This window comes from Trachemys scripta, chromosome 1 (genome assembly GCF_013100865.1).
Source record: "Trachemys scripta elegans isolate TJP31775 chromosome 1, CAS_Tse_1.0, whole genome shotgun sequence".
NCBI lineage: Eukaryota > Metazoa > Chordata > Testudines > Emydidae > Trachemys > Trachemys scripta.
In genome coordinates, this window is record NC_048298.1 from 14,722,011 (window position 1) to 14,745,721 (window position 23,711).

General features: G+C 42.4%; 1 protein-coding gene across 1 annotated transcript; it reads right to left on the reverse strand.

Annotated features, from left to right (window-relative positions):
* Nucleotides 1–1,468: 1,468 nt before the first annotated feature.
* Nucleotides 1,469–16,799, reverse strand: UCMA (upper zone of growth plate and cartilage matrix associated). Its single transcript, XM_034765010.1, has 5 exons — nucleotides 13,622–16,799; nucleotides 13,028–13,093; nucleotides 12,811–12,906; nucleotides 6,724–6,822; nucleotides 1,469–1,583 (listed from the first exon to the last, which is right to left on the reverse strand). Exons 1-5 carry the CDS (start codon nucleotides 13,677–13,679, stop codon nucleotides 1,486–1,488), a joined length of 417 nt encoding a protein of 138 aa, XP_034620901.1. The 5' UTR covers nucleotides 13,680–16,799; the 3' UTR covers nucleotides 1,469–1,485.
* Between the last annotated feature and the right edge of the window lie 6,912 nt (nucleotides 16,800–23,711).

Sequence of the window (23,711 nt, forward strand, 5' to 3'; positions counted from 1 at the left end):
AAAAATTGGAAAGAGTCCAGCGGAGGGCAACAAAAATGATTAGGGGTCTGGAGCACATGACTTATGAGGAGAGGCTGAGGGAACTGGGATTGTTTAGTCTCCAGAAGAGAAGAATGAGGGGGGATTTGATAGCAGCCTTCAACTACCTGAAGGGGGGTTCCAAAGAGGATGGAGCTCGGCTGTTCTCAGTGGTGGCAGACGACAGAACAAGGAGCAATGGTCTCAAGTTGCAGTGGGGGAGGTCCAGGTTGGATATCAGGAAAAACTATTTCACTAGGAGGGTGGTGAAACACTGGAATGCGTTACCTAGGGAGGTGGTGGAGTCTCCTTCCTTGGAGGTTTTTAAGGCCCGGCTTGACAAAGCCCTGGCTGGGATGATTTAGCTGGGAATTGGTTCTGCTTTGAGCAGGGGGTTGGACTAGATGACCTCTTGAGGTCCCTTCCAACTCTGATATTCTATGATTCTATGATCCTAGCTTGTACTAGAATGATGGTGGAGCACTATTTCACTAGGAGGGTGGTGAAGCACTGGAATGGGTTACCTAGGGAGGTGGTGGAATCTCCTTCCTTAGAGGTTTTTAAGGCCGGGCTTGACAAAGTTGGCTTGATTTAGTTGGTGTTGGTCCTGCTTTGAGCAGGGGATTGGACTAGAAGACCTCCTGAGGTTTCTTCCAACCCTAATATTCTATGAAGCTATGTTTATTGATAAACAGCCATTATAGAAAGTGAAGATAGTTATTTAATGGCTGGCTAGAAAAGGAATCATGTAGAGGAATCATTTCTACTGTGTAAACGCAAGTCTAAGGGTAGTTTCAAACTTTCTTGTTATTATTTTTCCTGCATATAACTTACATCACTAGCTGCTTATGCATCTTGAAGGGACTGATGATAGTTAAAAAGGAAGTTATATTCTTTCACACATACAGAATTTCCATTATTTATAAAATTAGTAAGGAGGAGTAATATTGAGTGATATTGCAGAAGCTAATACTACTGTTTAATTAACAACTATTAGAATGTTAATACAGTTCCTTTTTTTTCACTTAAAATAAAACATTATAGAGACCCTGGGATTACAGCAAACATAGCTTTTCTTTTCAGTGATTCCCAAGATACAGTGATTTAAAAAAAACACATTCTTATCTGTTTACATGGGACAAATTCTAAACAGCCTAAACTATCCTGATTTATACGTGTCTCAAGGACCTAATTCTGTCTGCATTGTTCCACTTTTGTGTTTTAAATCCAGACTTTGTCACACATACAAGCACCTCAAAATACAAAGCAAAGCAGCACCCTATGAGAAGCTCTATCCATTAAAACAGAGTCAATGCAAATAATATAGGAGGAGGGCTTGGTGGAGTAGATTCCACAGTGGGATCCATGACATGGCCAAGACTTTGGAAACGTGGTTGCTTCTTTGGTGTCCTGTGAACGGCTTAGTCAGCAAATATTTAACTTTTTTTTAGTTCACGCTTCTCACATCTAGATGTGGTGACGGTTGTACATGTAAGACGGGTAGAGACCGTCGTAGTGATATTGACGCCATTGCTCGATCTGTTCCCGGCTTCTCTCCTGCTGCTCTGTAAATGGGGGTGGGAGCGGAAAGAACAAGAGACAATGTGAACTGCGATTCATTTTCTGACAGCCAACTAATCTAATGCCAAATGTGCTAGCAGCATTGAAATGGTGGCAAGGACTGTTGGCTCTCAAATCTCCGACTGTGCATCCCTGTCTCTCAAGCGGTGTGTAACATATAAAGGGAGGTTGTGGGGTAGTTTAGGCCCAATGTGCTTCCCCAAAGACGGAGGGTTTGAATGTAGGTGTTTGGCCCATTGTAAGGACAGCTGTCACTTGCAATGTTCAGCTCTGAATCCTTGTTTTGTGACTCGGGTCCACCTCTGATTTGGGAGCTTTCCTCAGCCCCATCTTTCAGTTGGAGTTTTAAAAAAACAAAAACAACAAATGTCAATGCAAATCTTGGTCAAAAGCACGAACTTGCACCTATTCGCATGATACATCCATGTGATGTGGCACTCACACAGTTTGGTGGTGGGTGCCGGTGCCGGTGCCAGTATAGGAGCCTAGAGAGAGATTTTTGCAGGATTTCCTTGCAAACCCCAAGCCTGCTCAGTTTTCTTGAAACAGGGTCTGGGTTTGCTCAGAAGTTTAGTGTTCATGAACATCAGCAAACCTTGCAACGTGCAGAGTTTCTAGACTGTAACAAAAAAGAGGTAAATTACATGGGCCTCTGGGTTTTGTTGTGAATATTTTGCACAGCATGACCCTCTTCCTACCTCCAACATATACTGGATCCAGGCTTACTATTCCAGGTTGATCTATCTAGGTACCTACCCGCCCCATCACTGCAGTAGCTTTGTATTAACCTTGCAAACACACAATTAATGGGAGGGTTTTAATGTTCACTATGAGTGATCTTGGGGAAGTGGCGAAAGGTTGCCTTACATTTTATTTATTTCGATGTATGGTTCGTCAAATCATTCTCGAATTATTCATTAACCCTTTAGCTGCTGGTCCGCCATAGGCCATGGTGCCACCCGTTTATATGCTACTGAAGTCACTGGAATGGTCCTAGCTGGCACATTTGATAGCACAGCAGGATGCATCACCTTGGCGATGCTTTGAGCGTTGGGCTCTAGATGACCTAAGTTACTCTGAATGTCACACAATGGTGTCACTCACATTTGCCAACTGGGCTTTGAGTGTTCCAGATATGTCCCCTGTATATCTGGATCACATGGCTGCGCGAAGTCCAGATTAACTATCTGATGGATAAAGAATGCTCAAGCTATTGTCAAGTTAGCCTGCACCTGCTGTGCTGCTGAATGTAACAGGTGTGTGCTGATCACCCATTAACAAGTGTAAATTTTGGACTTCACATAAACTTTGGATAGGTGCATCTTAATATCCACACTCACTTAAGTACTTATTTGGTTGGACAATGCCGGTATTCTAAGGTTAATTTCAGTAGTATGGCACAGGCCCACCGCAGCACAGTGTGTCCAGTGCCGGGACTAGCAGGTAAAGGATAAAAATGGTCATCAGGTTTTTAGGCTTCTTAAGGCTACATTTAATTTCCTAAGGGCAGGTCTACACTATGGGGTTAAGTCAACCTAAGTTACGCAACTCCAGCTACGTGAATAACATAGCTGGAGTCGACATACCTTAGGTCGACTTATTGCGGTGTCTACACCATGCTGGGTCGATGGTAGAAACTCTCCCACTGACTTACCTTATGCTTCTCATTCCAGTGGAGTAGCAGAGTCGACAGGAGAGCGATCAGCGATCGATTTAGTGCGTCTTCACAAGACCTGCTAAATCGACCCCCGGTGGATCGATTGCCACAGCATCGATCCATGGTAAGTGGAGACAAGCCCCGAGTCTCTTTTTTTCTCGAAGGCACAAATATAGACATTTTCCAAAGCAACATTTTAAAACAGTGTGGATAGAGCACTGGACTGGGACCCGGGAGACCTGGAGTCTATTCCTAGCTGTGCTACTGGCCTGCTGAGTGGCCTTGGGCAAGTCATTTCACCATTATCTGCCTCGGTTTCCCCATCTGTAAAATGGGGATAATGATAGCGACTGTCTCTGTAAAGCGCTTTGAGATCTACTGATGAAAGGTGCTATATAAGAGGGGGATATTATTTATTTTAACTGGAAAGTCAGACTATTTTGTCAATCTTCTCAAAACAATAGACTCTCATATTCTGTACATGTGTCTCCAGGATCATTCTGGCATGAAACCAAAAATGTAATAAAGATGGGGCAGTAAAAATAACTAACGCTTTTGGGTGAGTTCTTACCATTAGAATCATTTTCCTCTTTAAAAAGAATGTACAGCAGTGCTGCTTAGAATTTGTCTTGGTTAGCCACCTTGACGGGAGGTTTCAGAAATACCTCAATGGATGTGTTTATTATGCCATCAAGTGAAAACCAGTCCCTTCCGTTGCTGTCTTTACTTTTGACCACTTCACCGAACAGTCATCCCACAAATGGTTTTCCCTACTCATTCTCTGGAGGGAACTAGCTGAAATGTCTATAAGGCCACTTGGTCATTTCTTTTGGGAAGGTCTGTCATGGAATGCTTTCTTACTGCAAGTATAGTCTCCACCGTACAGAAAAAATATGGAGGCATATCTGAAAGACTGTTGTCATAGGGTCATCCCCATCTCATAGTAATGGGAGTGCATCACACAAGAGCACTGGGTTTACTAACTGAATAACTGTGCTGTTAATGTCCCCCGTTCGTACCCTGTCAATGAGGTCTTGGGTCTAAAGTTTGTTATGGGCAAAGTGAGAAAAGTATCAAGTGTAGGGAAAAAATATACATAGAAAGAAATGCCGCCATGACTGGAAGAAAGACAACCACGAAGAAAGAAAACTGTTCTTGTTTTATTTAGATGTCTATTTCCAGAAATTTGGAGGAACTATTTAGTTGCATACAACTAGTCTAAAAAGTCAATTTCAAAGTAATTTTGTCCTCTTTGTTCTCTTCAAGAACCCCTTCTAGACTGGATTATCTCATATTTTTGTTGGCTAAATATACAAAAAAAAACTGGACATCTTTCCACTTATATCAATACAATGGCTGAGAAGCAAAAATATTTTCATTAGTGACTTGAATAATGGAATGGAGAGTATGCTTATAATATGTGCAGATGACCCCAAGGTAGGAGGTGTTGCAAGTACTTTGGAGGACAAGGTTAGAATTCCAAACGACATGGATAAATTGGAGAATTGGTCTGAAGTCAATAAGATGAAATTCAATAAAGATAAGTGCAAAGTACTACATTTAGGAAGGAAAAATGAAATGCACAAAATGGGAAATAACTGGCTAGGCTGTAGCACGGCTGAAGAGGATCTGGAAGTTACAATGGATCCCAAATTGAATGTGAATCAACAATGTGTTGCTGTTGCGAAAAAGGCTAATATCATGCTGGGGTGTATTAACAGTAGTGTTGTGTGTAAGACATGGAAGATAATAGTCTACTTGGCACTAGTGCAGCCTCAGCTGGAGTTTGTGTCCTGTTCTAGGAGCCACACTCTAGGAAAGTTGTGGACAAACTGGAGAAAGTCCAGAGGAGCGCAACAAAAACGATCAAAGGTTTAGAACATCTGACTAAGAGGAAAGATGGGAAAAATTTGCCTTGTTTTGGCTTGAGGAAAGAAGGCTGAGGGGGAACCTTGTAACAGTCACCAAATATGTGAAGGGGTATTATAAAGAGGACAGTGATCAATTGTTCTCCATGTCCACTGAAGATGGACAAGAAGTAACGGGCTTAATCTGCAGCCTGGGAGATTTGGGTTAGATATTAGGAAAAACTTTCTAACTCTAAGGGTAGTTAAACTCTGGAATAGGCTTCCAAGGGAGGTTGTGGAATCCCCGTCACTGGAGGATTTTAAGGACAGGTTGAACAAACACCTGTCAGGGATGGTCTAGGTTTACTTGGTAAGCATGAGGGGCTGGACTTGATGACCTCTTGAGGTCCCTTCCAGACCTACATTTCTATGATGTTCTCCTTTGCCTTTCTCTAACATTGTTCATTCAGGGATCTGAAAGTGTTTTACAAGCATTAATTAATCAGGCCCCACAGTTCCTCTCTGATGTAGCCTAACTTTACAGATGGGTAAACTAGGCAAGTCATTCCTCAATGTCACACAGCAAGTCATTGGCTCATGTTCTGGGCTTCTGCTCCAATTTTTAGAGCTGAGAGTCAGGTGACCTGGGTTCTAGTCCCAGTTCTGTTGTTTGACCTTTATCAGAACACGTATCCCCACTGTGTATTGGTTTATCCATGTGTTAATCTTTAATTGATAAATGCAGGGAAATTGCTAGTAAAAGCTGCCTCTCACCTCCTTGTTCCATGATACTGCATGCAGCCGGCATTTAAAACTACCCACTCTTCAATCTCCTGCGGTTTTGTATAGTGATTCTATTGCTAAACACAGGGTGCTACTGTCATGCACATTCCTCAGATGGAAGTGTTACCAGGCAGGATGCAAAGCCCAATTGAAACCAGAGGGGTTTCAGATATGTGGGATGTGGAATGCCCCCAAATGATGGCCTCCAGGTACAGTGTGTGGCATGGAGGAGTTGCTGCTCATACTAGTTAGCAGTGACTTTAGAAGAGCAGTCTGCTGGCTAGAATGTGTGGAAGCAGTGAGGAAATGCAATCCAAGAGACATTCTCCATTCCTAAATTCCCATCCCAATAAACGGAAGCCTCATTCCAGCAGCGCTTTTCATCTTAAGGTAATAAATAAAACCTCATGGAATAGGCTTTCGCAGTGGCAGTGTCCTCCAGGCAGTGACAGTGAAGAGACTCCATAGAATCACTCCTAGGAAATGCAAACCTGGAATCCCATTATATCTTCCTAACTAGAATTAGAGCATCACCAGTAGGTGGGGATATAAATCGTATGGTATAGGACGGAACATTGAGCCTGTGGGAATGAACGATGTGAAACCTCTGTAGAATTTGGCAAGAGTTGCTCTCTCGAGCAAAGAGTTTGATTGCAAGTTCTTTGGGGCAAGGGCTGTCATTTATTATACGTTTGTACAGCACCTAGCGTAACAGGGCCCAACCCCATTGTGGCCTTTAGCTGCTGCCACCATATCAATGTTAAATAACAGTGATAATAATAATATCCTGCCAGCCTCCATCTAAAGTTTCACAATTTGTTGTTTTGCTGTTCTTACCTTTACGTTCTTCCTTGACAAAATTCTCAAACTCGTTCCTTTGCTCTTCAAAGTACTCCCTCCTTTGCTCGTCAGCAATCAGCATTTGCCGGGTCTCCGCTGCGTAAGAGATGTTGATCGTATTAGCAGCAAAAAAATCTTAAGAAGCCAGAGCATAACTTTCGTCCTCAAAACCCAATGAATCTGATTAGCCTTGTATAGCCGCACCTGTATCCTGGGCTTTCACTGGAGGCTTAGTTGTTAAAATCCTTGTTTACAGGAGGCTTTCTAAGAACTAGACAATCTGTATTTCATCATCCCGTTGTGCAGCACAATGAAACAATACATGCAATGATGCTGGTAGAGAAATTGCTAGCTCCTGTGTTATGCCTTTTAAATTCCATCGGTAAAACACAGGTTGTTCTAATTTAGTTTGGTGGATTGTAGTTATCATATTTGGCCAATGATGTAAAACCCTATGATAAATGTCTACTAGTTAAAACTTCCTAATCAAAAGTTCCCAATGAAAATGAAATCTGATGACATTAGCTGGCTTTGGGGTATTATTACAATGTCAAAATACATACCATGTTTGTTGAAAAGTTCGCTACGTTTTCAAATAGAGAGGAGCCCAAATTGAAGCCTCTGATACAGTCAACCTTTAATTTCAGGGTGTGTATTGGAATCAAAGCCTTGATTCCGAACCTGATTGTGTTTTGGGGTTGTGTTCCCAATCTTTGACCCTGCTCTGTGCCCTTTCAGCTGTTCCAATGGGGGACAGAGAGCTGGCTGAAACAGCTGGCTGGAGAACTGCTCTTGCACAGGGGAATTCCAGGGTGGCAAAGATGACATAGCAGGCTCCTCCTCTCATGGCATAATCATCTCCTCTTCTCTGGGGCATGCTGGGGCAGGAGGTGGTATGGCAAGAGTCCCTTGTGCTCCAGCAATCCTGGTCGACAGAATAGCTCCTAGGGGGCGATAAACAGCCAGCTTAATTTAGAGTAGACTTCAAGTCTCTCTAAATGGCACTGGGGGCCAAACCGGACCCTGGCTGTCCCCAAGACTGGTGAGGCAGCAAGATGACCTAATACCCTTCTGTCTCTACCTTTTGGATCTTGAACCAAGGATCTGGCCCTGGTTTGGATATAGCCCCAGATGGTGGAAATCTTGTGTGACTTTCTTCAGTCACACTATTTCTGCCCAAGATGGCAGAAAATGAACAGGAAAAGCTAATTTTGTGAGATTTCTGCCATTTTGGGTTGAAATCTCATTAAAACAGCTAGGAAGATGACATCATCTTGCCCTGGTTTGGTCATTTGCACCTTGCCTGGTGATAATTTAGGGTCCAATCTTAGAAGGGTCCTCTCTGCCAGAAGATGAATTTTTCTGGAAAGTGAGTTTTAGTTGGAATTTGGTAAGATTTTTGGTAAGGTATTTTGGTAGGAGATGCAACTGTTGTGCATATCCTCAAGATGCTTGTACGTCATCTGTTTCTTATGTCCATGTGCCTATACATATTTCTTACATCATTTTCTTTCCCTCTGTTTCTTACATCACTCTTTCTCTCTCTCCTTTTACCTGTTGGCTTGCATGAAAATGCAAAGTAAATAACCAGTTTCTATTTACAGCCATTCTTAAAATATGGCTTTATAAATTATGGTCTTGCTCAGTGGATGGGCAGACCTAGATAGGGTAACTTTGGTTTAGGGACCCAGGAGAATTTTTACCAGATAGTTTGTTGAATCAATTCCCAAAGAGTTCAAGTGTTTTTTCAGGCAATAAGCAACATGAACAAGATAAAAGCTCCCACCACAGACCACTCATTTCCCCTGTACTAGTGCTTTGCTGCAGAGGTAGCAATCCACACTTGTGACAAGGAAGGTTAAACTCTCAAGAACCAGGCCTGTCCCGTCCCACCCTATTATCAAATAGGATGCAACCAAAGAAAAGGCTCTCAGACAATTGAATAAATCTCATTGTACGCATGAGACTGGGAACTGAACTGCGAGAATCCTGAAGACTGTTACTGGATAACTGAGGGCGCAAGCCAAAGAAGCCTGTCTGAACGACAATGGAGTTGGCTAATCCTGCCCCTTCCAAAGATTGCCATGAGTCAATATTGTCTAGGAGAGATTCTGGGAAGGAATACTTGTAAATGACAATGGAAAGCAAGAGCTGTGACCACTTTATAGCAAGCCTTTGCCATACACTTGTATGGTTCCTAGTGTAACACCAACAGACCCTGGTCGTCGGCGGGCGGGATTGAACCGGGGACCTCTGGAGCTTAGTGCATGAGCCTCTACTGCATGAGCCAAAAGCCAACTGGCTGTTAGCTCAGGCTGTGGAGCAAACTCATTTTCTCTCTCTCTTTAAGTGGCCTTGGTGCCTCTAGATGGGACAGAACACCATACCCAGAAGGTGTGTGGGTTACACTGGCACAATGGGGCATCACCCTGGGGGCAATGTAAATGTTAAATACTGATAATCAAGTCTAATCCTATAAACAAATGAAATTGTTTGTATTGATGGCCCTACATGTCATTAGTGGAAAGACTATAGGTATTCAAAATAGAGAAGGTCCAACAGGTCTCCTTAGCCAATGCAAAAAGAACATGAAAGAACAATATTCCAGTCCAGTGCTTCAGAGGCAGAGCAAAGTGAATTTCAGATGAGTAGAAAGAAGCGAGGGATGGAATCCAGGAAGCAAACTTGAGGAGGTGGAAAATTAATGCTTTTCCTTGAGATAGAATAAGCAGGAGGAGTTCACGCAACAGAGCAGAGCTAAATTCTGTATCGTGCTAGACTTGGGACCAATGAAAGAAAATTGCAATTAGCTCATTTTCTTTGGGTTTGTTTAAGGTATAGATATTGATAATAGGTATTAAATCAATTCCCATTTGTAGGTATTTTTAAAAGTAGTTGAACACCTGAAAGTTGAGAAGCCTGCTTTGTGACATTGGAAAAGAGATGAATGTAAGAGAGCTTTGAGAAAGTGGATTATAAATATATTGGCTTGAAAGAAGAAGGTAACATAACCACTGATTAAAGAACTGTAGGAAGTAGATGAGAATGGCTGAGGAAAATGGAAGGGAACAAGTATTGAGTTAATCTTCTGTTCCAAGATCTATCGTAGTTCTGGATGAGGTATCGACCCCAAGGTAGAGCACTGCACAATTAGTTATATTTGGAAGGTGTTCCTCTGAAACATCCAGTAATATTGGCCACTGTTGGCAGATGGGCCTGTGGTCTGCTCCAGTCTGCCAACTACTTAAGGTCTCGTGTTTCTGGACTCAACCTAGAATAAACAGTATTTTATGATCTCCTTCTCATTGGTATCACTTTGAATGTGTACCAATGCCGGGGTACAGGTCTTCGCTTGTTGGGGGAAGGGGAAAACCGCCCTTACATTTAGCATATGATCATCTATGTTGGTACTCAGACTCGGTTCAGATGTGGTCTGATTAGACTGGAAGTTTAGCAGTCTTCAGTTGGGTTTCAGGTTGGGTTTGGGCAACTGGAAATATCCTTATTTCAGGACAGTGCTGGAGAGGCACAGGCTCCTTGCATTTTTTTTTTTTTTTTATGATGAGTGATAGGAAAAAAAACTGATGGGTCAAATTCCTCTTTCACCTACAGCAGCATAAATCCAGTGTAACACCACTCAGAGTAACTGAAAGAAAAATATGGGCCAGTGCCTCTTTCTAAAACATCAGGCTACAGAATAAGGAAGATGTACTATAAGCTTCCCGAATGTGCCTCAATTCTGATCTGCCATGCACATTGCCAGTCAGATCCAGGACACCAGGACATCTCCAAGGTATAATTTTCTGTTCATGCTAAATATTCCCAGAGGATTAGGACAAAAAGCACCATGCTCCTCTTAACCCATAACGTAGGGATGTGATCGGAATTGTGCACCGATGAAAGGCTGGTAATGTAACCAACTGTGCCATCTGATGCTAGTGTTGGACAAGAATGAGTACCTCCAAACTATCTTGAGTGGGAGGAAATTGTTCTGGTTCCCATCAGCCAAAGCCTGGCTGTATCTCTATCTGGATGCAACCCTTTATAGAATAAACCAGTACTTGTTTGATGGAGGGTGAGTAGCCTATTTTTCTGCCATGGTTCAGAGACACTTCTACATCACTTAATAGCAAAGGAAGTGCCTGACAGTTAGCCCTTTGTGTTACAGGACACAAATATCATGAAACTGTTTAATTTATTAAGCACTTTATTGCCAAGCACATGTGTGCTGCACATGGTGAGAGGGGAGACCATCAACAGTAAAATCATAATCTGGGCCCAGTGTCCCAGCTAAAGCTCCCCATCACCAGATCACTAATGCATGGAAGGATGGATGGAAATGGAGGTTCTTGGTTAAACTGGATTAAACAGAAAGGATGTACAATGACTCTGTGGATTCTGGATAGACTTTGTTAGGGAGGGAGTTCTACAGATCAGACCTTACCACTACAAAGCTCTGTATCTCAGCCTGATCCCAGGTTGAACATCAGGAGGCTGGATCATGGACAGTCCCGCTGCTCAGTTATTTGGTGGAACATCATCCACAAGTAATGACCATATAATCTGCACGCCTGTGCATATTTAATAAAACCAATGGGCCAAATTTTGCTCCGAGTCACAGCAGTGTAGACCCGTTCACTTCAGTGGAATTGTGTATTGGAATAGTGACTTTCAGTGGGTTTACCCTGATGCAAATGAGAATACATTCTGACCCAATGACTTTATTAAATGTCTGGGAAAATAGGTTACATGGTATATTGCTTCTGGACAATAGCCCATCAAGTAACTGAGATCAGCAATGGAATGGCAGAAGGTTAATCGTGCTCACTTTATATAACCCTAAAAAATTCCACCTCATTAAAATATTACTTTATCGGTTACCTCAAAGCAAGTATTGTTTTTATAGACCCTGTTATAACTTACCTGTAATGTTAGAAGGGACACACACTATCCTCCTCCTCCTATATGTTTATTACCCAATTACATGGACACTACCTGGTAATTACAATGTAATTAAATAGTCAACGGTTAACATACTATTATATAGTAGATACATGATATTTGTGCCCTGTATTTTAAAGTGTTACCAGTTAAATCAGCTCTTTCTTGCCCTTTAACTGAGCTAATTTTCATATTATTACTGAAAGGTTAACATCTCTCCCAATAACCTAGCTGACGTTTTGTTGAACCAGAGGACAGATAAATTCACTGACTTGGGACTGTTATCCCCTTCAGTGCTTCAGCAAACAAGCCATGTGAATTCAGTTATGTTTTCCATCCCATGTGGAAATTAAACGGTGTTGCAGAAGCCAGGTGCATATTTCTTAATGCTACATTTGCAAATGTTTTCCAAGAAGAGCTGAAAACACTCATTCAGCACCGGGCCTGAAACCTGCTTGTTATTTACCAGCTTTCATAAGATGACGGTGTGAAAGGAGCTGAGGAGAGGAACTAAATAAGCCCCTATATTCACTTCACCGTGCTGTCCTGCACCTCCTACAACAGCCTGCTGAGCTCGGTCTGCCCTGCTATATGTCTCAGCCCTTTTGAAAACCGAGGAATTGGCATCCACTTCAGTGCTATTAGCCAATTTAAAGAGATTTTGTGGATGAAAAATATTTCATTTTCCAAAGTTACCTCTTGCCTCATTTAAAAAGATGCCAATGAACAAACCTCATTTTGGAGAATTCAGTAACGACTGATCCCTTCACCCACTCAGAAATGATTCGATATGCCCTAAATCTTCCAAACTGGAAGTCTATAAAGTTCAATTTTTTTGTCCTCCTCCCATATTATTTTTATTCAATTAATAAAAATTACATTTCCACCCCCTCTCGCTCACACACTAATCCCTTTGGCTGCCCCCGCCTCCCAATTGCTCTTTGTAGGTACATTCCATAATTTAAAATGTAGATAATTGAGAAGAAACCTGTTCTAATCCAAAAGCAACAACAACAACTTTGATCGGTGAATAAATCCTTGTAGAAAGTAGCAGGCAACTTAGGACTGTCTCAAGGGAAGCGGGAGATGAAAGAGGGGCAAAGAAAATACAGCTTTCCATAAACACTCCTGAAAAAGCCTCACCATTGAGCTCATCTCTGGATTTGGTGGCTCGCTTGCCACGCTTTTTGAAGAAGTTAGAGGCATCCGATTCTTGTATAAAAATCTTCTTTTTCAAACCTGAAAGCAAAAAGAGAGGACTTGATCGGCCATGGATAGTAAATAGGGGCATCAATGTACATTTGAAAGCCGTAGGAGCAACTTTTCTCCTCTCCCTCCTAAAATTTGCAGCTCCACTTACTTTCCTTGTCCTCTTCCCCAGCTGCCTTCCTGGTGCCCACAGCAGCGCTGTCGCTTTCCTCAAGAACTGGATGACAACAGCACAAACATAGTATTGAGTTCAGTGAAGAAATGCAGCATCCCACAGGAAAAACCTCAAGCAGATGTTGAAAGCTGCTACCTGCTAAAACCCTAAAAATCCTGCAGTCCACTAACAACCTGCCTGGGAAATTCACTTTTACACAGCAAGAGCAACAGTACAATCAGCAGCTATGCAGATATATATTTTTGTGTTCCCAGTTTTTATTTTTGTAGAAAATCATAACAATAGCAATTAACAAGACCTATAAGGACATTTAGTCCAGTTTATCCCATTATATTTAAAAAATTGTCTGTGTATTCTTCGTGTAACTTGATGCCTTAATCCTTTAGAGATTGTAATAGATTACAGTGGATTAGATTAGCTTCTCACAGATTCTCATGCTCATTTGACTAGCAATGTGGAAAATGACCATGTTCTTATGTTACCCCAATGACACGAGTTCAGATTTCTCTCATTCCTTCCTGAAATTCTATGTTTCCTGCTAGCATTATTAGTACTCTGGATCATACATACCAACCAAGAGCACAAAAGTTGCAAGGCAAGAGAGAAAAAGGATTTCTTTCCAGTTCATCTTTGTTGCGCTCCGGTTGACTCCTCTGAAAAATAGTGACTATCACAAGAAGTTTCCTGAGATCTGCTTGCAAATTCCTCCTGTTAGCTGGAAAAGGAAGCAGGGAGCTGGGATGTCGGGGGAAGGAGGGGCACTGGGTAGCACTCCTTGCCAGCCCAAAGGAGGTTTCAGGCAACTTGAAAACCTCTATATGAGATATATCCTGTGGTCATCAGCATTTTGATGGAAGTCAGAGTTACAAACTGACAGGCAGTTGGGATGGCCTGGCTGGGAGATGACTATTATAAGCAAAAGATTATACAGCATATTCTTTTTGTCATCTATCGTATATAGTTTAAAGTGCAATTAAGCTCCGGGGAAAAAACCCTTTGTACTCGGCAGATCTGCTCTCTGCCTGTATCAGAGTCAAATCTAGTGAGTTTAGTGGCTATAAGAAGTTTTTAGTGCTTTTTAAACTTCCGTTAGCCCTCCAGAGGCAGCACAGCTAAGAAAGGAGCCTGGTTCTATTGCTGTTAGTGCATTACTAGCAGAATGGTTTACTATGTTCATTCATTTACACCTGTGCAAGTGCCATTGAAGGCAATGCGACTGCACAGGTGTCACTGAGGACATAAACATTAGGGCCTGAATTCTCAGATGCACAAAGGCCCCTTCACATAGCACTGGCAGCATAAAGGGGCCTTAAAATTGATGTACATTACATAGTGTCTGGAATTCTATCCCTCTGATCTTCTGGAAAGCCATTGAGTATGTGCCCAGAGCTGGGAATATGTAGCAGCAGCACAGTCAAACCTTGTTTATCTTAACAGTATGTGGAATATAAAAATAATGTGGATAAGGTTGGGAGGAGTTTGGCTACCTAATGAGTATGATGCAGGTCAAGAGACATGACCTCATGTTAAATAAGAGGAATTTTTGGACAACTGTGGCTCAGGTAACCAAAGTTTTAGCGTAACACCTTGTCTGATGTTTGGATGGATGTTTGAATTGCCTGACTTCTTGAAGAACTCCAAAAGAACCTGAATATTGCCTAGGGCTACTTTTGAGCGTCTTATATTATCATATTGCAGGGCACTCATCTGTGGAAATGGCTTTCAGAAACTTACATTCTGGAAATAAGACTAACAGATTTTAAGGCCAGTAGGAACCGTTACAATCACCTTGTGCATAGCACAAGCCGTAGAATGTCACCCAGTGATTTCTGCATCAAGTCCAACAACTTTAGGCTAAGCTTCAGCATATCTCTTAGGATGACATCCAGTCTTGACTTACAGACTTCAAGCGGTGGAGAATCTATCACATCGCTTGTTGGCTTATTCCAATGGGTAAGTACCCTCACTTTTAAATATGTACACCTCATTTCCAGGTTGAATTTGTCTAGCTTTGGCTTCCAGACATTGGATCTTGTTATACCTTTGTCTGCTAGATGAAAGCACCCTCTAGTAACAACTATCTATACTTTCTGCCATATCAGTATCTAAATCTGTGTGCATTAGAGGGAAACTGTAAATTCAAGAAAATTAATTCTAGGAAGGTAGAGGGGGAAACTGCAACATGAATTAAAGTCAAGAAAGATATAAATTCAGTTGGTGGCATCAGTTCACATTGCCTGTTATATCAGAAGGGAGCATAGAAACAACCTGAGTGAAGGGAAAGGGGTGTTTTACATAGAAAAGGGGGTGATCTCTCTCTTTCAGTGATGAATATTGAGAGGCAAAGATTCACATGCTGGACTGGACATTCCAAGGGTCAGGAAAATTGTGTTGGCAGTAGTCAGGTAATGGAATATACATGAGGGTTTGAAAATAAATAATGTGAATGCTAGAGCTGTGCACTTGGCTTCGTAGCCTGAGAATTCAGTGAATGCGTGGTTTGTATTCTGAATTCCCTGTGGGTCTTGACATTTTGGCACAAGTTGGGTGTCACACTTCTTATGTACAGTATGTGAAATGGGTAAGTCACCAGACCTGTCTGGATCCTGGATCCCGTCTGCTTTTATTAATGATGAATTACCCACCATAAAAAAAGAAAAGACAAATATCAGCTTTGCGTTTCCTCAATTAAAATGATGTACTTATTAGCCACCTAAACAATTAATCAATTAATAGAATTAATTAATTGACAATTAATAGAATTATTCCATCAGGACATGCTGGCGGAAACACAATAGCACACGGCACAATTTGCCACATTGGATCACACAGAGCCCAGCATCCTGATTCCAGTAGTGGCCGATACCTGAAGAAGATGAAAAGAGCCAACAATGGAGGCTTGCAAAGTGTGGAAATTCTATTCTCCGACTCCAAAGCATGCGATTGGTTAAATTTATGATTTCATAAAAGGAGAAGTGAGACTAATGAACATAAAGTTAGCCAGACAAGGTGGGTGAGGTAATATCTTCATCTCGGTGCGACTCAAAAGCTTATCTCTGTCATCAACAGAAGCTCACCCACTAAAGATATTACCTCACCCGCCTTGTCTCTTTAATATCCTGGGACCGACACGGCTACAACTACACTACTTAAAGTTAACAAGTTCTTTTTCTCCCTTCTGCTGCAGGGTTGGGCCGCTGCCGGGGTCAACAGCTGGATGGGAGTCTTTCAAGGAAAACCTATGATGCCGGAGGAAGTATTGCTGGTGGTTCATCAGTAGCTAGCGCTCTTCCAGCCAACTACTGATCTAACATAGCAGCAGCAGGTTCTATGCTGTTGGAGGTACTTTAGGCTTCTGGTTGCATTATTAAATGAAGGTCTTGAATATTTGTGATCCTGAACTATGCCATGGTATTTTTTGCAATAATATGGAATGTTAACCCAGGTTTTTTTTCACACTCACAGATAAAATGGTGATAAAATACCTGGACAAACAGATTAGATTAAATTAATTACATTCTATTTACATAAATTCCTCCTTTAATTTCAGTATTCTTCTTCACCCCTTGAACAACTGTTGCATCATGCACCAGAGGTGGCTCCCTTTCATTGGTGGGTGTGGTGAATCCTATATTATAGAGGTTGCTTGTCTGTGACCTTCAATACAAAGACCATTTTCTGTGATAACTCGTTGTTTGCACATGCTCATAATTTTTGAAGTAACTTTTAGGGATAAAATTTTCCATTCTTGCTCTCTGCCTAAAGGGGAGTTTTCTTGGAAAATTCAAGCTAAATTCTTTCTTTCTTTCTTGTTCAGCACACATGAAAAAAAATATTTAACAAAGAAAACTTTTTGTCAACATGATTACAGAAGAAATGGTTGAAGCTTGAAACCAGGACATAATCCAACTAATGAGGCTGAGGTATAAGATATGGTTTTATTTAATTTAACAAATTTATGCAGTTGCCAATCCCAAGTGCCAACCCACACAAATATTGAAATTGGCTTAAAAATAATGCTTTTTAAAAAAAATAATGCTTTTTTTTTTTTTTTTGCTTTTAGGGTTTGGGGCCTTTAGGGTGCACTACAGTCATGTTTTCAAGCTTTTCTCCATAACCATGAGTGGCTAGAAGCTTCCTTGAAAGCTGAGATTCTTGTGCAATCACAGGACTCCAGGAGCTGGGACTTAAGACCACCACCAAATAGCATGAGATTCAAAATAAAATCATAACACAGATTATAACCATTTGAAACGAAGAGTAATAACCCAGCACAATACGGAACTGAATTCTATAGATGCACACTCAGAAAACAACAAATCCTAAACGTGGTGCCCAGCCCAGGTTGGGCTGGGTGCTAGGCAGATATGCATGGGAAAAGAATCCTGTGCTGTTGTGTAAAGGTGTGGGCTGTCCCCATAAACCCCCTTGGAACACAGTGTGGTGTTGCAGATATGCTCTGCCTTAATGTCCCCTGATTGGGGCAGCAATACATTTTCTATAACAGCCCCAGGCAAGGAGAAGCCAACATATCGTAACAAAATAGCACATCCCTGTTTCTTAAAGCTTCAGAGCAGGGGAAATTACAATAAACCAGGGGTAGGCAACCTATGGCACGCGTGCCGAAGGCGGCACGTGAGCTGATTTTCAGTGGCACTCACACTGCCCGGGTCCTGGCCACTGGTCCAGGGGGCTCTGCATTTTAATTTAATTTTAAATGAATCTTCTTAAACATTTTAAAAACCTTATTTACTTTACATACAACAATAGTTTAGTTCTATATTATAGACTTAGAGAAAGAGACCTTCTAAAAACATTAAAATGTATTACTGGCACGCAAAACTTTAAATTAGAGTGAACAAATGAAGACTCGGCACACCACTTCTGAAAGATTGCTGACCCCTGCACTAAACACTTTGTTATAAGTTCAATACCTGTCTTAACCATACTACCACACAGGGGAGACAGGTTTCCAGCAATGAATTTGTCAGTGCTCAGCTGAGTCTATATCACATGCTCCCCTTTGGGTTACTTTGTTCAGTGGCAATAAAGAAAATGGGCTCTGTCCTATTTCTATTGAACCCAGTGGCAAAACTCACATGGACTTAAATGGGATCAGACTCAGCCTATCAATAGTACAGAATAGCAAGGCCAAAAATATTATTTTCTGGAAGTCAAGCTCAATAACAAATGCTACTGGAGGGAAAACAAATCCCAAGACTAACACTCTTTCCAAATCTGTGATCAAAGGTTTGCATAGTGTGAGAAGATGTTAGGGACATAAATCAATCAAGTTGGGGGGCAGATGCATCACACCGCAACTTATAGAGGAGCATTATGTTGTTCTTCCCTCCTACTAGAACTGACCATAGTCCAAAGCTCAGCTAAGGGAGAGCTTTCAAGGTTGGTTTCTCTTACATTTGGCCATACTGAAATGCATATTGTGTGTTGTGTCTAGTTTACCAAGCAATGCAGATCAGTCTATATCAGTGACCTGTCCTCTTCATTCGTTACCCTGTCCCTAATCTTTGTGTCATAAGCAAACTTTATCAGTGATAATTTTATATTTTCTTCCAGGTCATTGATAACAATATTAAATACCATTGAGCCAAGACCCAATCCTTATAGGACCCCACTAAAAACACACCTGCTAGATGATGATTCCCTATTTACAATTACATTTTGAGGCCTGTTAGCCAGTTTTTAATTTATGTAATATGTGTCATGTTGATTTTGTATTGTTCTAGTTTCTTAATCAAATTGTTGTGCAGTCAAATGCCTTACAGATCATAAGAGTTGCAAGGGACCTCAGAAGGTCATCTAATCCAACCCCCTGCTCAAAGCAGGACCAATCCCCAACTAAATCCCTAAATGGCCCCTTCAAGGATTGAGCTCACAACCCTGCATTTAGCAGGCTAATGCTCAAACCACTGAGCTATCCCTCCTCCTGGATGACCTAACTATATTAGATCAACAGTGTTGTAGGAGCAGCAGTGATCTGTATGCTCTGTATAACGATGCTATGTATAAGCTGCATACTCAAAAGGTCTGTTATACTCTCCCCTTTTTGTCTCCTCTCCCTCTCTGAATACCTGTGAAGTGGCTTTCCCCCTCCCACTCCCTCCTGGAATGCTTGTGGGATGAATGGGCTGGTTGAACAGCTGGAAGATCAGAAGAGCTTCCAGGTAGACAAGGTGTCTGGGACTCTAATTAGGCAGCGCTCACACACCCAATGCATGGACACTGCATGGACACTGGCCGAGGTGTCAGCGACTCAGAAACAGGTAATGCCATTTTTTGACAGAGTGCCACTCCTCCATCCCTTTTACCTACTCACTCCTTCCTAAATAGCTTATAACAAGTGATTGTAACATTCCAGTCATGCCAATCTTCCCACCACAGTTCAGTAAGACCAACTAAGTCCAGTTTATGTTTATAAACAAATAATTCCAATTCCTCTTGCTTATTATCCAGGCTCCTAACATTAGTATATAGACAGGTGACTGAGGGCCTGGTGGTGAAAAAACTCTGCCTAAGGGGGCCAGGGCAAAATGGTTCAAGTTGACTTGGAACCCCTCACTCTGCCTAGGGGGCCTGGAGCTGGCCAGAGCAGCCCAGAAATTGGAGCAATTCAGCCAGGAACTTAAAGTTGCTCTTGCTTGGTAAAATCCCTGGGAGTGAATCTGCTGTGTGGCACAGCTGCCCCTACGGGCTCGGGGTACAGTCACCTCACTGTTGCAACCAAGGCCAGCAGGGCAATATAACTAGATGTAGTCCCACAGAGTTTTTAATTGGTTGGTAAACTTCGTTGAGTTCTTCAGGAGCTTTTAGTCAAAAATCATTATGTGAATGTCAGTCATGATCATTATCACTAACTTTCAGAGCCCTGGCGAAATGCCATCAAAGGCTGTGGGGATTTACCTTTGCCATGATGACAGTGTAAGCAGAATCTATATGAGCTCTCCGCTGATATCTAGTGATGAGCTGTGGAAGAGGATTTCAGGAGCTGATCTTGTTTGCATGGACACACCTACCCTGCCTAGGTGCTCAGCATGATGGGATTGCTTGCCCAAATGATCACTTTTGGCCCATGTTGAATTCACAGTCTCCTTGTTATTGGGGCAGGAGCAATAAAGGGTTGTTATCCTTGTTGTGTGAATCGAGGGTAACAGAACTGTACCTGGCATACCCCGATGGAGGGACTCACCCTCAACCAAACACCACTCGCTAGGCAGGGGAGGGGACATGGGCCCCAAAGCTGGGTGGAGTAGAGCATTTTACTTGAGTGGTATTTTGTGGTGTGGGCCCTGTTTAAGGGTTGTAGATACTATTTGACTTTTTTTCTCTCCACTGTGTAATAACAGAGCTAATTTAGATTCAATTGAGAGTCTTGTTACATGCTGCAGAGCCGAAATCACTGATATTTAGGTCTAAGTATTAGACCTGCTTTAGAACAGTGTCTCTGATGCAAGAGACTACCCAGTATGTACCAACAGTCAGGCTCCCTGACTAACAGCTGAAATTAATGAGAGCTGTGTTATGAGGTAGGCCCTGAAGACATCTCAGTGAGCAGGATGGCTGGAGGAGTGGTGAGGTGATCGGCTGGCAGAGAGGGCCGGTGAGTGAGTGCCTGAGCAACGGAGTGAGTGAGGTGCCTCCTTATCCTCCACCCCAGGGTGGGAAGTGAACTCTGCAGATGCACCTCTGAATTCTGGGTCTGCACTGACCCAGGACAGCAACTGTGAGTGGGGTACAGAGAAGAGACGGGCACATTAAAGGGATTTTTGGGTTGCTGGACTTCAGAACCTGAGGGGAAAAGGACACTGCCCAACTTAGTTGGGGGTGGGTCTTTTGTTCATGGTTTATGTTTATGAACCCTGTTTGCTGTGTTTTCCCAAATTAATGCCAAGTTACTTCCCTCCTTTTATTAATTTTTTTTTGCTACACTCAGACTCTCTGCTTGTGAGAGGGGAAGTATTGCATCTCAGAGGCGCCCACGGGGTGGTGTGTAAGTATCCCAGGTCACTGGGTGGAGGCTCAAGTCGGTTTTGTATTGTATTGTTGAAAAGGAACCCCTAGATACTGAACCCAGCCCTTGTTGCTGCCAATTCTGACTGTCAGAAGGGTTACAACAAAATAAGATTGTTTATTAGTTCTCAGTAGATAATGAGCCCAAACCACAAAGTTTGGAGCTGAATTTCCCAATGGCTTGAATTGTTCAGATAACAGGCTTTGGTTCAGGTCATTATAGGCCAGCTGGGTTCCAGATCAAAACTATGCCAAGGGCTGGGGATGTTGAGCTATGGAGTTTGAATGCAGTCCGATTTGGGGTTGTCAGTAAAGTTAGAAGGCCAAATTCTTTCAGTTACGCTATAACTGAAGCATTGGCTTTAGTGCAATGGCATCAGTGTTAAGAGGTTAGGCCATACCATTTATTTATGGATTACATATTAAATACAAGTAAATAAATACTGAGTTGAAAACAGACTGTCCCCAATAGACTGTTGTATATTTCACCTGACAGAGTCTGAACTGCTAAAGACAGCTCACTGTGTAATGAAAGAGGCCAGGCACACTTTCCCCCCATTGATGCTTTTTTAATGAGAAGCTTTGCCAAGCAACAAAACAAAAGGTTCATGCAATCAGTTTACTTCCACAAACAGCAGATTAATAACCAGTTCCAAGCCTGCATTCTAACAGCAGATTTTTGAGGGCTAGTAACAGATGCAAAATCTGCTCTGACTGGATGGATTATTTCAATACAACAGGAAATGATAGTGGGGTAAAAAACTATGCAACAGCCAATTGAAAAGGAAATTTGTATCTCTTCTCCAAAAATATTACTGTTAGTTCCCCTTTTTTGACCCGGAGCAGTTAACTAAAGTTTGGGGCCCTGCAGATTGGTTCCATTAGGAGGATAAATTGATGATGAAGTCAGCTATCTTTGATGCAACCCTGTTTATTTTTAGAGTGTACAACGTCCTCTTTCCCTGAACACAGGAGGGACCAAAGAGAAAATAGTTACTTTGCTTACAGCATCAAGACCTTTTGCTCACAACTCCAAGCCTCTTCCAGACAGCACTCTGCCCAAAAGCTCTATCATTTAGCTTTTCCTCAAGGTCATGCTACTAATGCTTCTGTTGCTAAATCTGATACTTCCTTCTCTGTCCTTTCTACTGTTTCTCTCACCAAACAATAGCCAGTGAAACCGCTCTGCTCACATGTGCCTTTGGTTTAGGTGGTGACAATGTGCCTCTGTTTGGGATGGAGAATGCTACCCAGCTACATAAAGGAGCATCTTACAACAATCTGAAATGTAGGGCAGCAGGTACAACACTACTGTAATGGATTGGGTTTGAAAGTAGGGCATGTAAAACAGACTCTTAAGGAGCTGACAGGTATAATTTAACTAACCTGCTTAGTGTGCTGCTGCAGTAAAGAAAGCAAATAGGGTGCATGGGTGCATGCGTAAAGGGGGAAGAAAGTCATATGGAAAATCTTAGTGATATGATATATACCTAATATTAAACTCCCTCATCTGGCATGCAGTGTTGTTTTTGGTTACTGTTACCTGATTTAATGAGAGCCAGAGGAATGATATGGTCAAGGTTCAAAGAAGGGCAATGAGAATGGTTACTATTAGAATATTTAGATTGGCTGGCCTTTTTGACAATGCCACACACATGCACCAACTCCCTTGTCCCAATTTTGTATAAATAATTAGTCAGTGGAAGGGGAACTTGTACTTGGATCTCCCACATCCCAGTTGAATGCCCTTACCAGAGGACTATGGAGTCCAGCTTGTGTTTTCTGTGGCCTAATGATTTATATTTACACAAAGTGGAACAGATTCAACAGGAGAGACAGAGAGACCCCGCACCCAAATATCTCATAGCCCTGTGCTTAGGGCACTCACCTGAGACCTGGGGTCAAATCCCTACTCCACATCAGGCAGAAGAGGGATCTGACCCCAGGTCTAGCACAGCCCAGGTAAATACTCTAATCACTGGGCTAACAGCAGGCATAGTCTCTTAGGCTAGGTCTACACTACCCGCCTGAATCGGCAGGTAGAAATCGACCTCTCAGGGATTGATTTATCGCGTCCCGTAGGGACACGACAATCGATCCCCGAATCGGCGCTCTTACTCCACCAGCGGAGGTGGGAGTAAGCGCCGCCGACGGGAAGCCGCAGAAGTCGATTTTGCCGCCGTCCTCACAGCGGGGTAAGTCGGCTGCGATACGTCGAATACAGCTACGCTATTCACATAGCTGAATTTGCGTATCTTAAATCGACTCCCCCCTGTAGTGTAGATGTAACCATATTTTTTGGGAAAGGGCTTAGATACCTACCTCCAGCAGAGGGCTCACAGCTGTGAGTCCTGAACAGAGAGAGGCACCTCCAGCAGCCCCAAGTAAGAAGCCTAACTCTCTTTGAGGGATGGGGTATAGACCACACTCCTTGCCTCAGCATTTCCTGTTGGCTAGTTTAGGTGACTCCCAACTCAGCTTGCTGACTTCTGTGAATCTCACTCTTAGGTGACTAACTCTCCCTGTGCATTGTATAGGGAGCCTGGGTATTTACTCAGGGGTGTGGATTGCACTAGGCGGCAGGAGTTAGGCGTTGCAACATGAGTTTAAGTCCCCTTTGTGGATCTAGCCC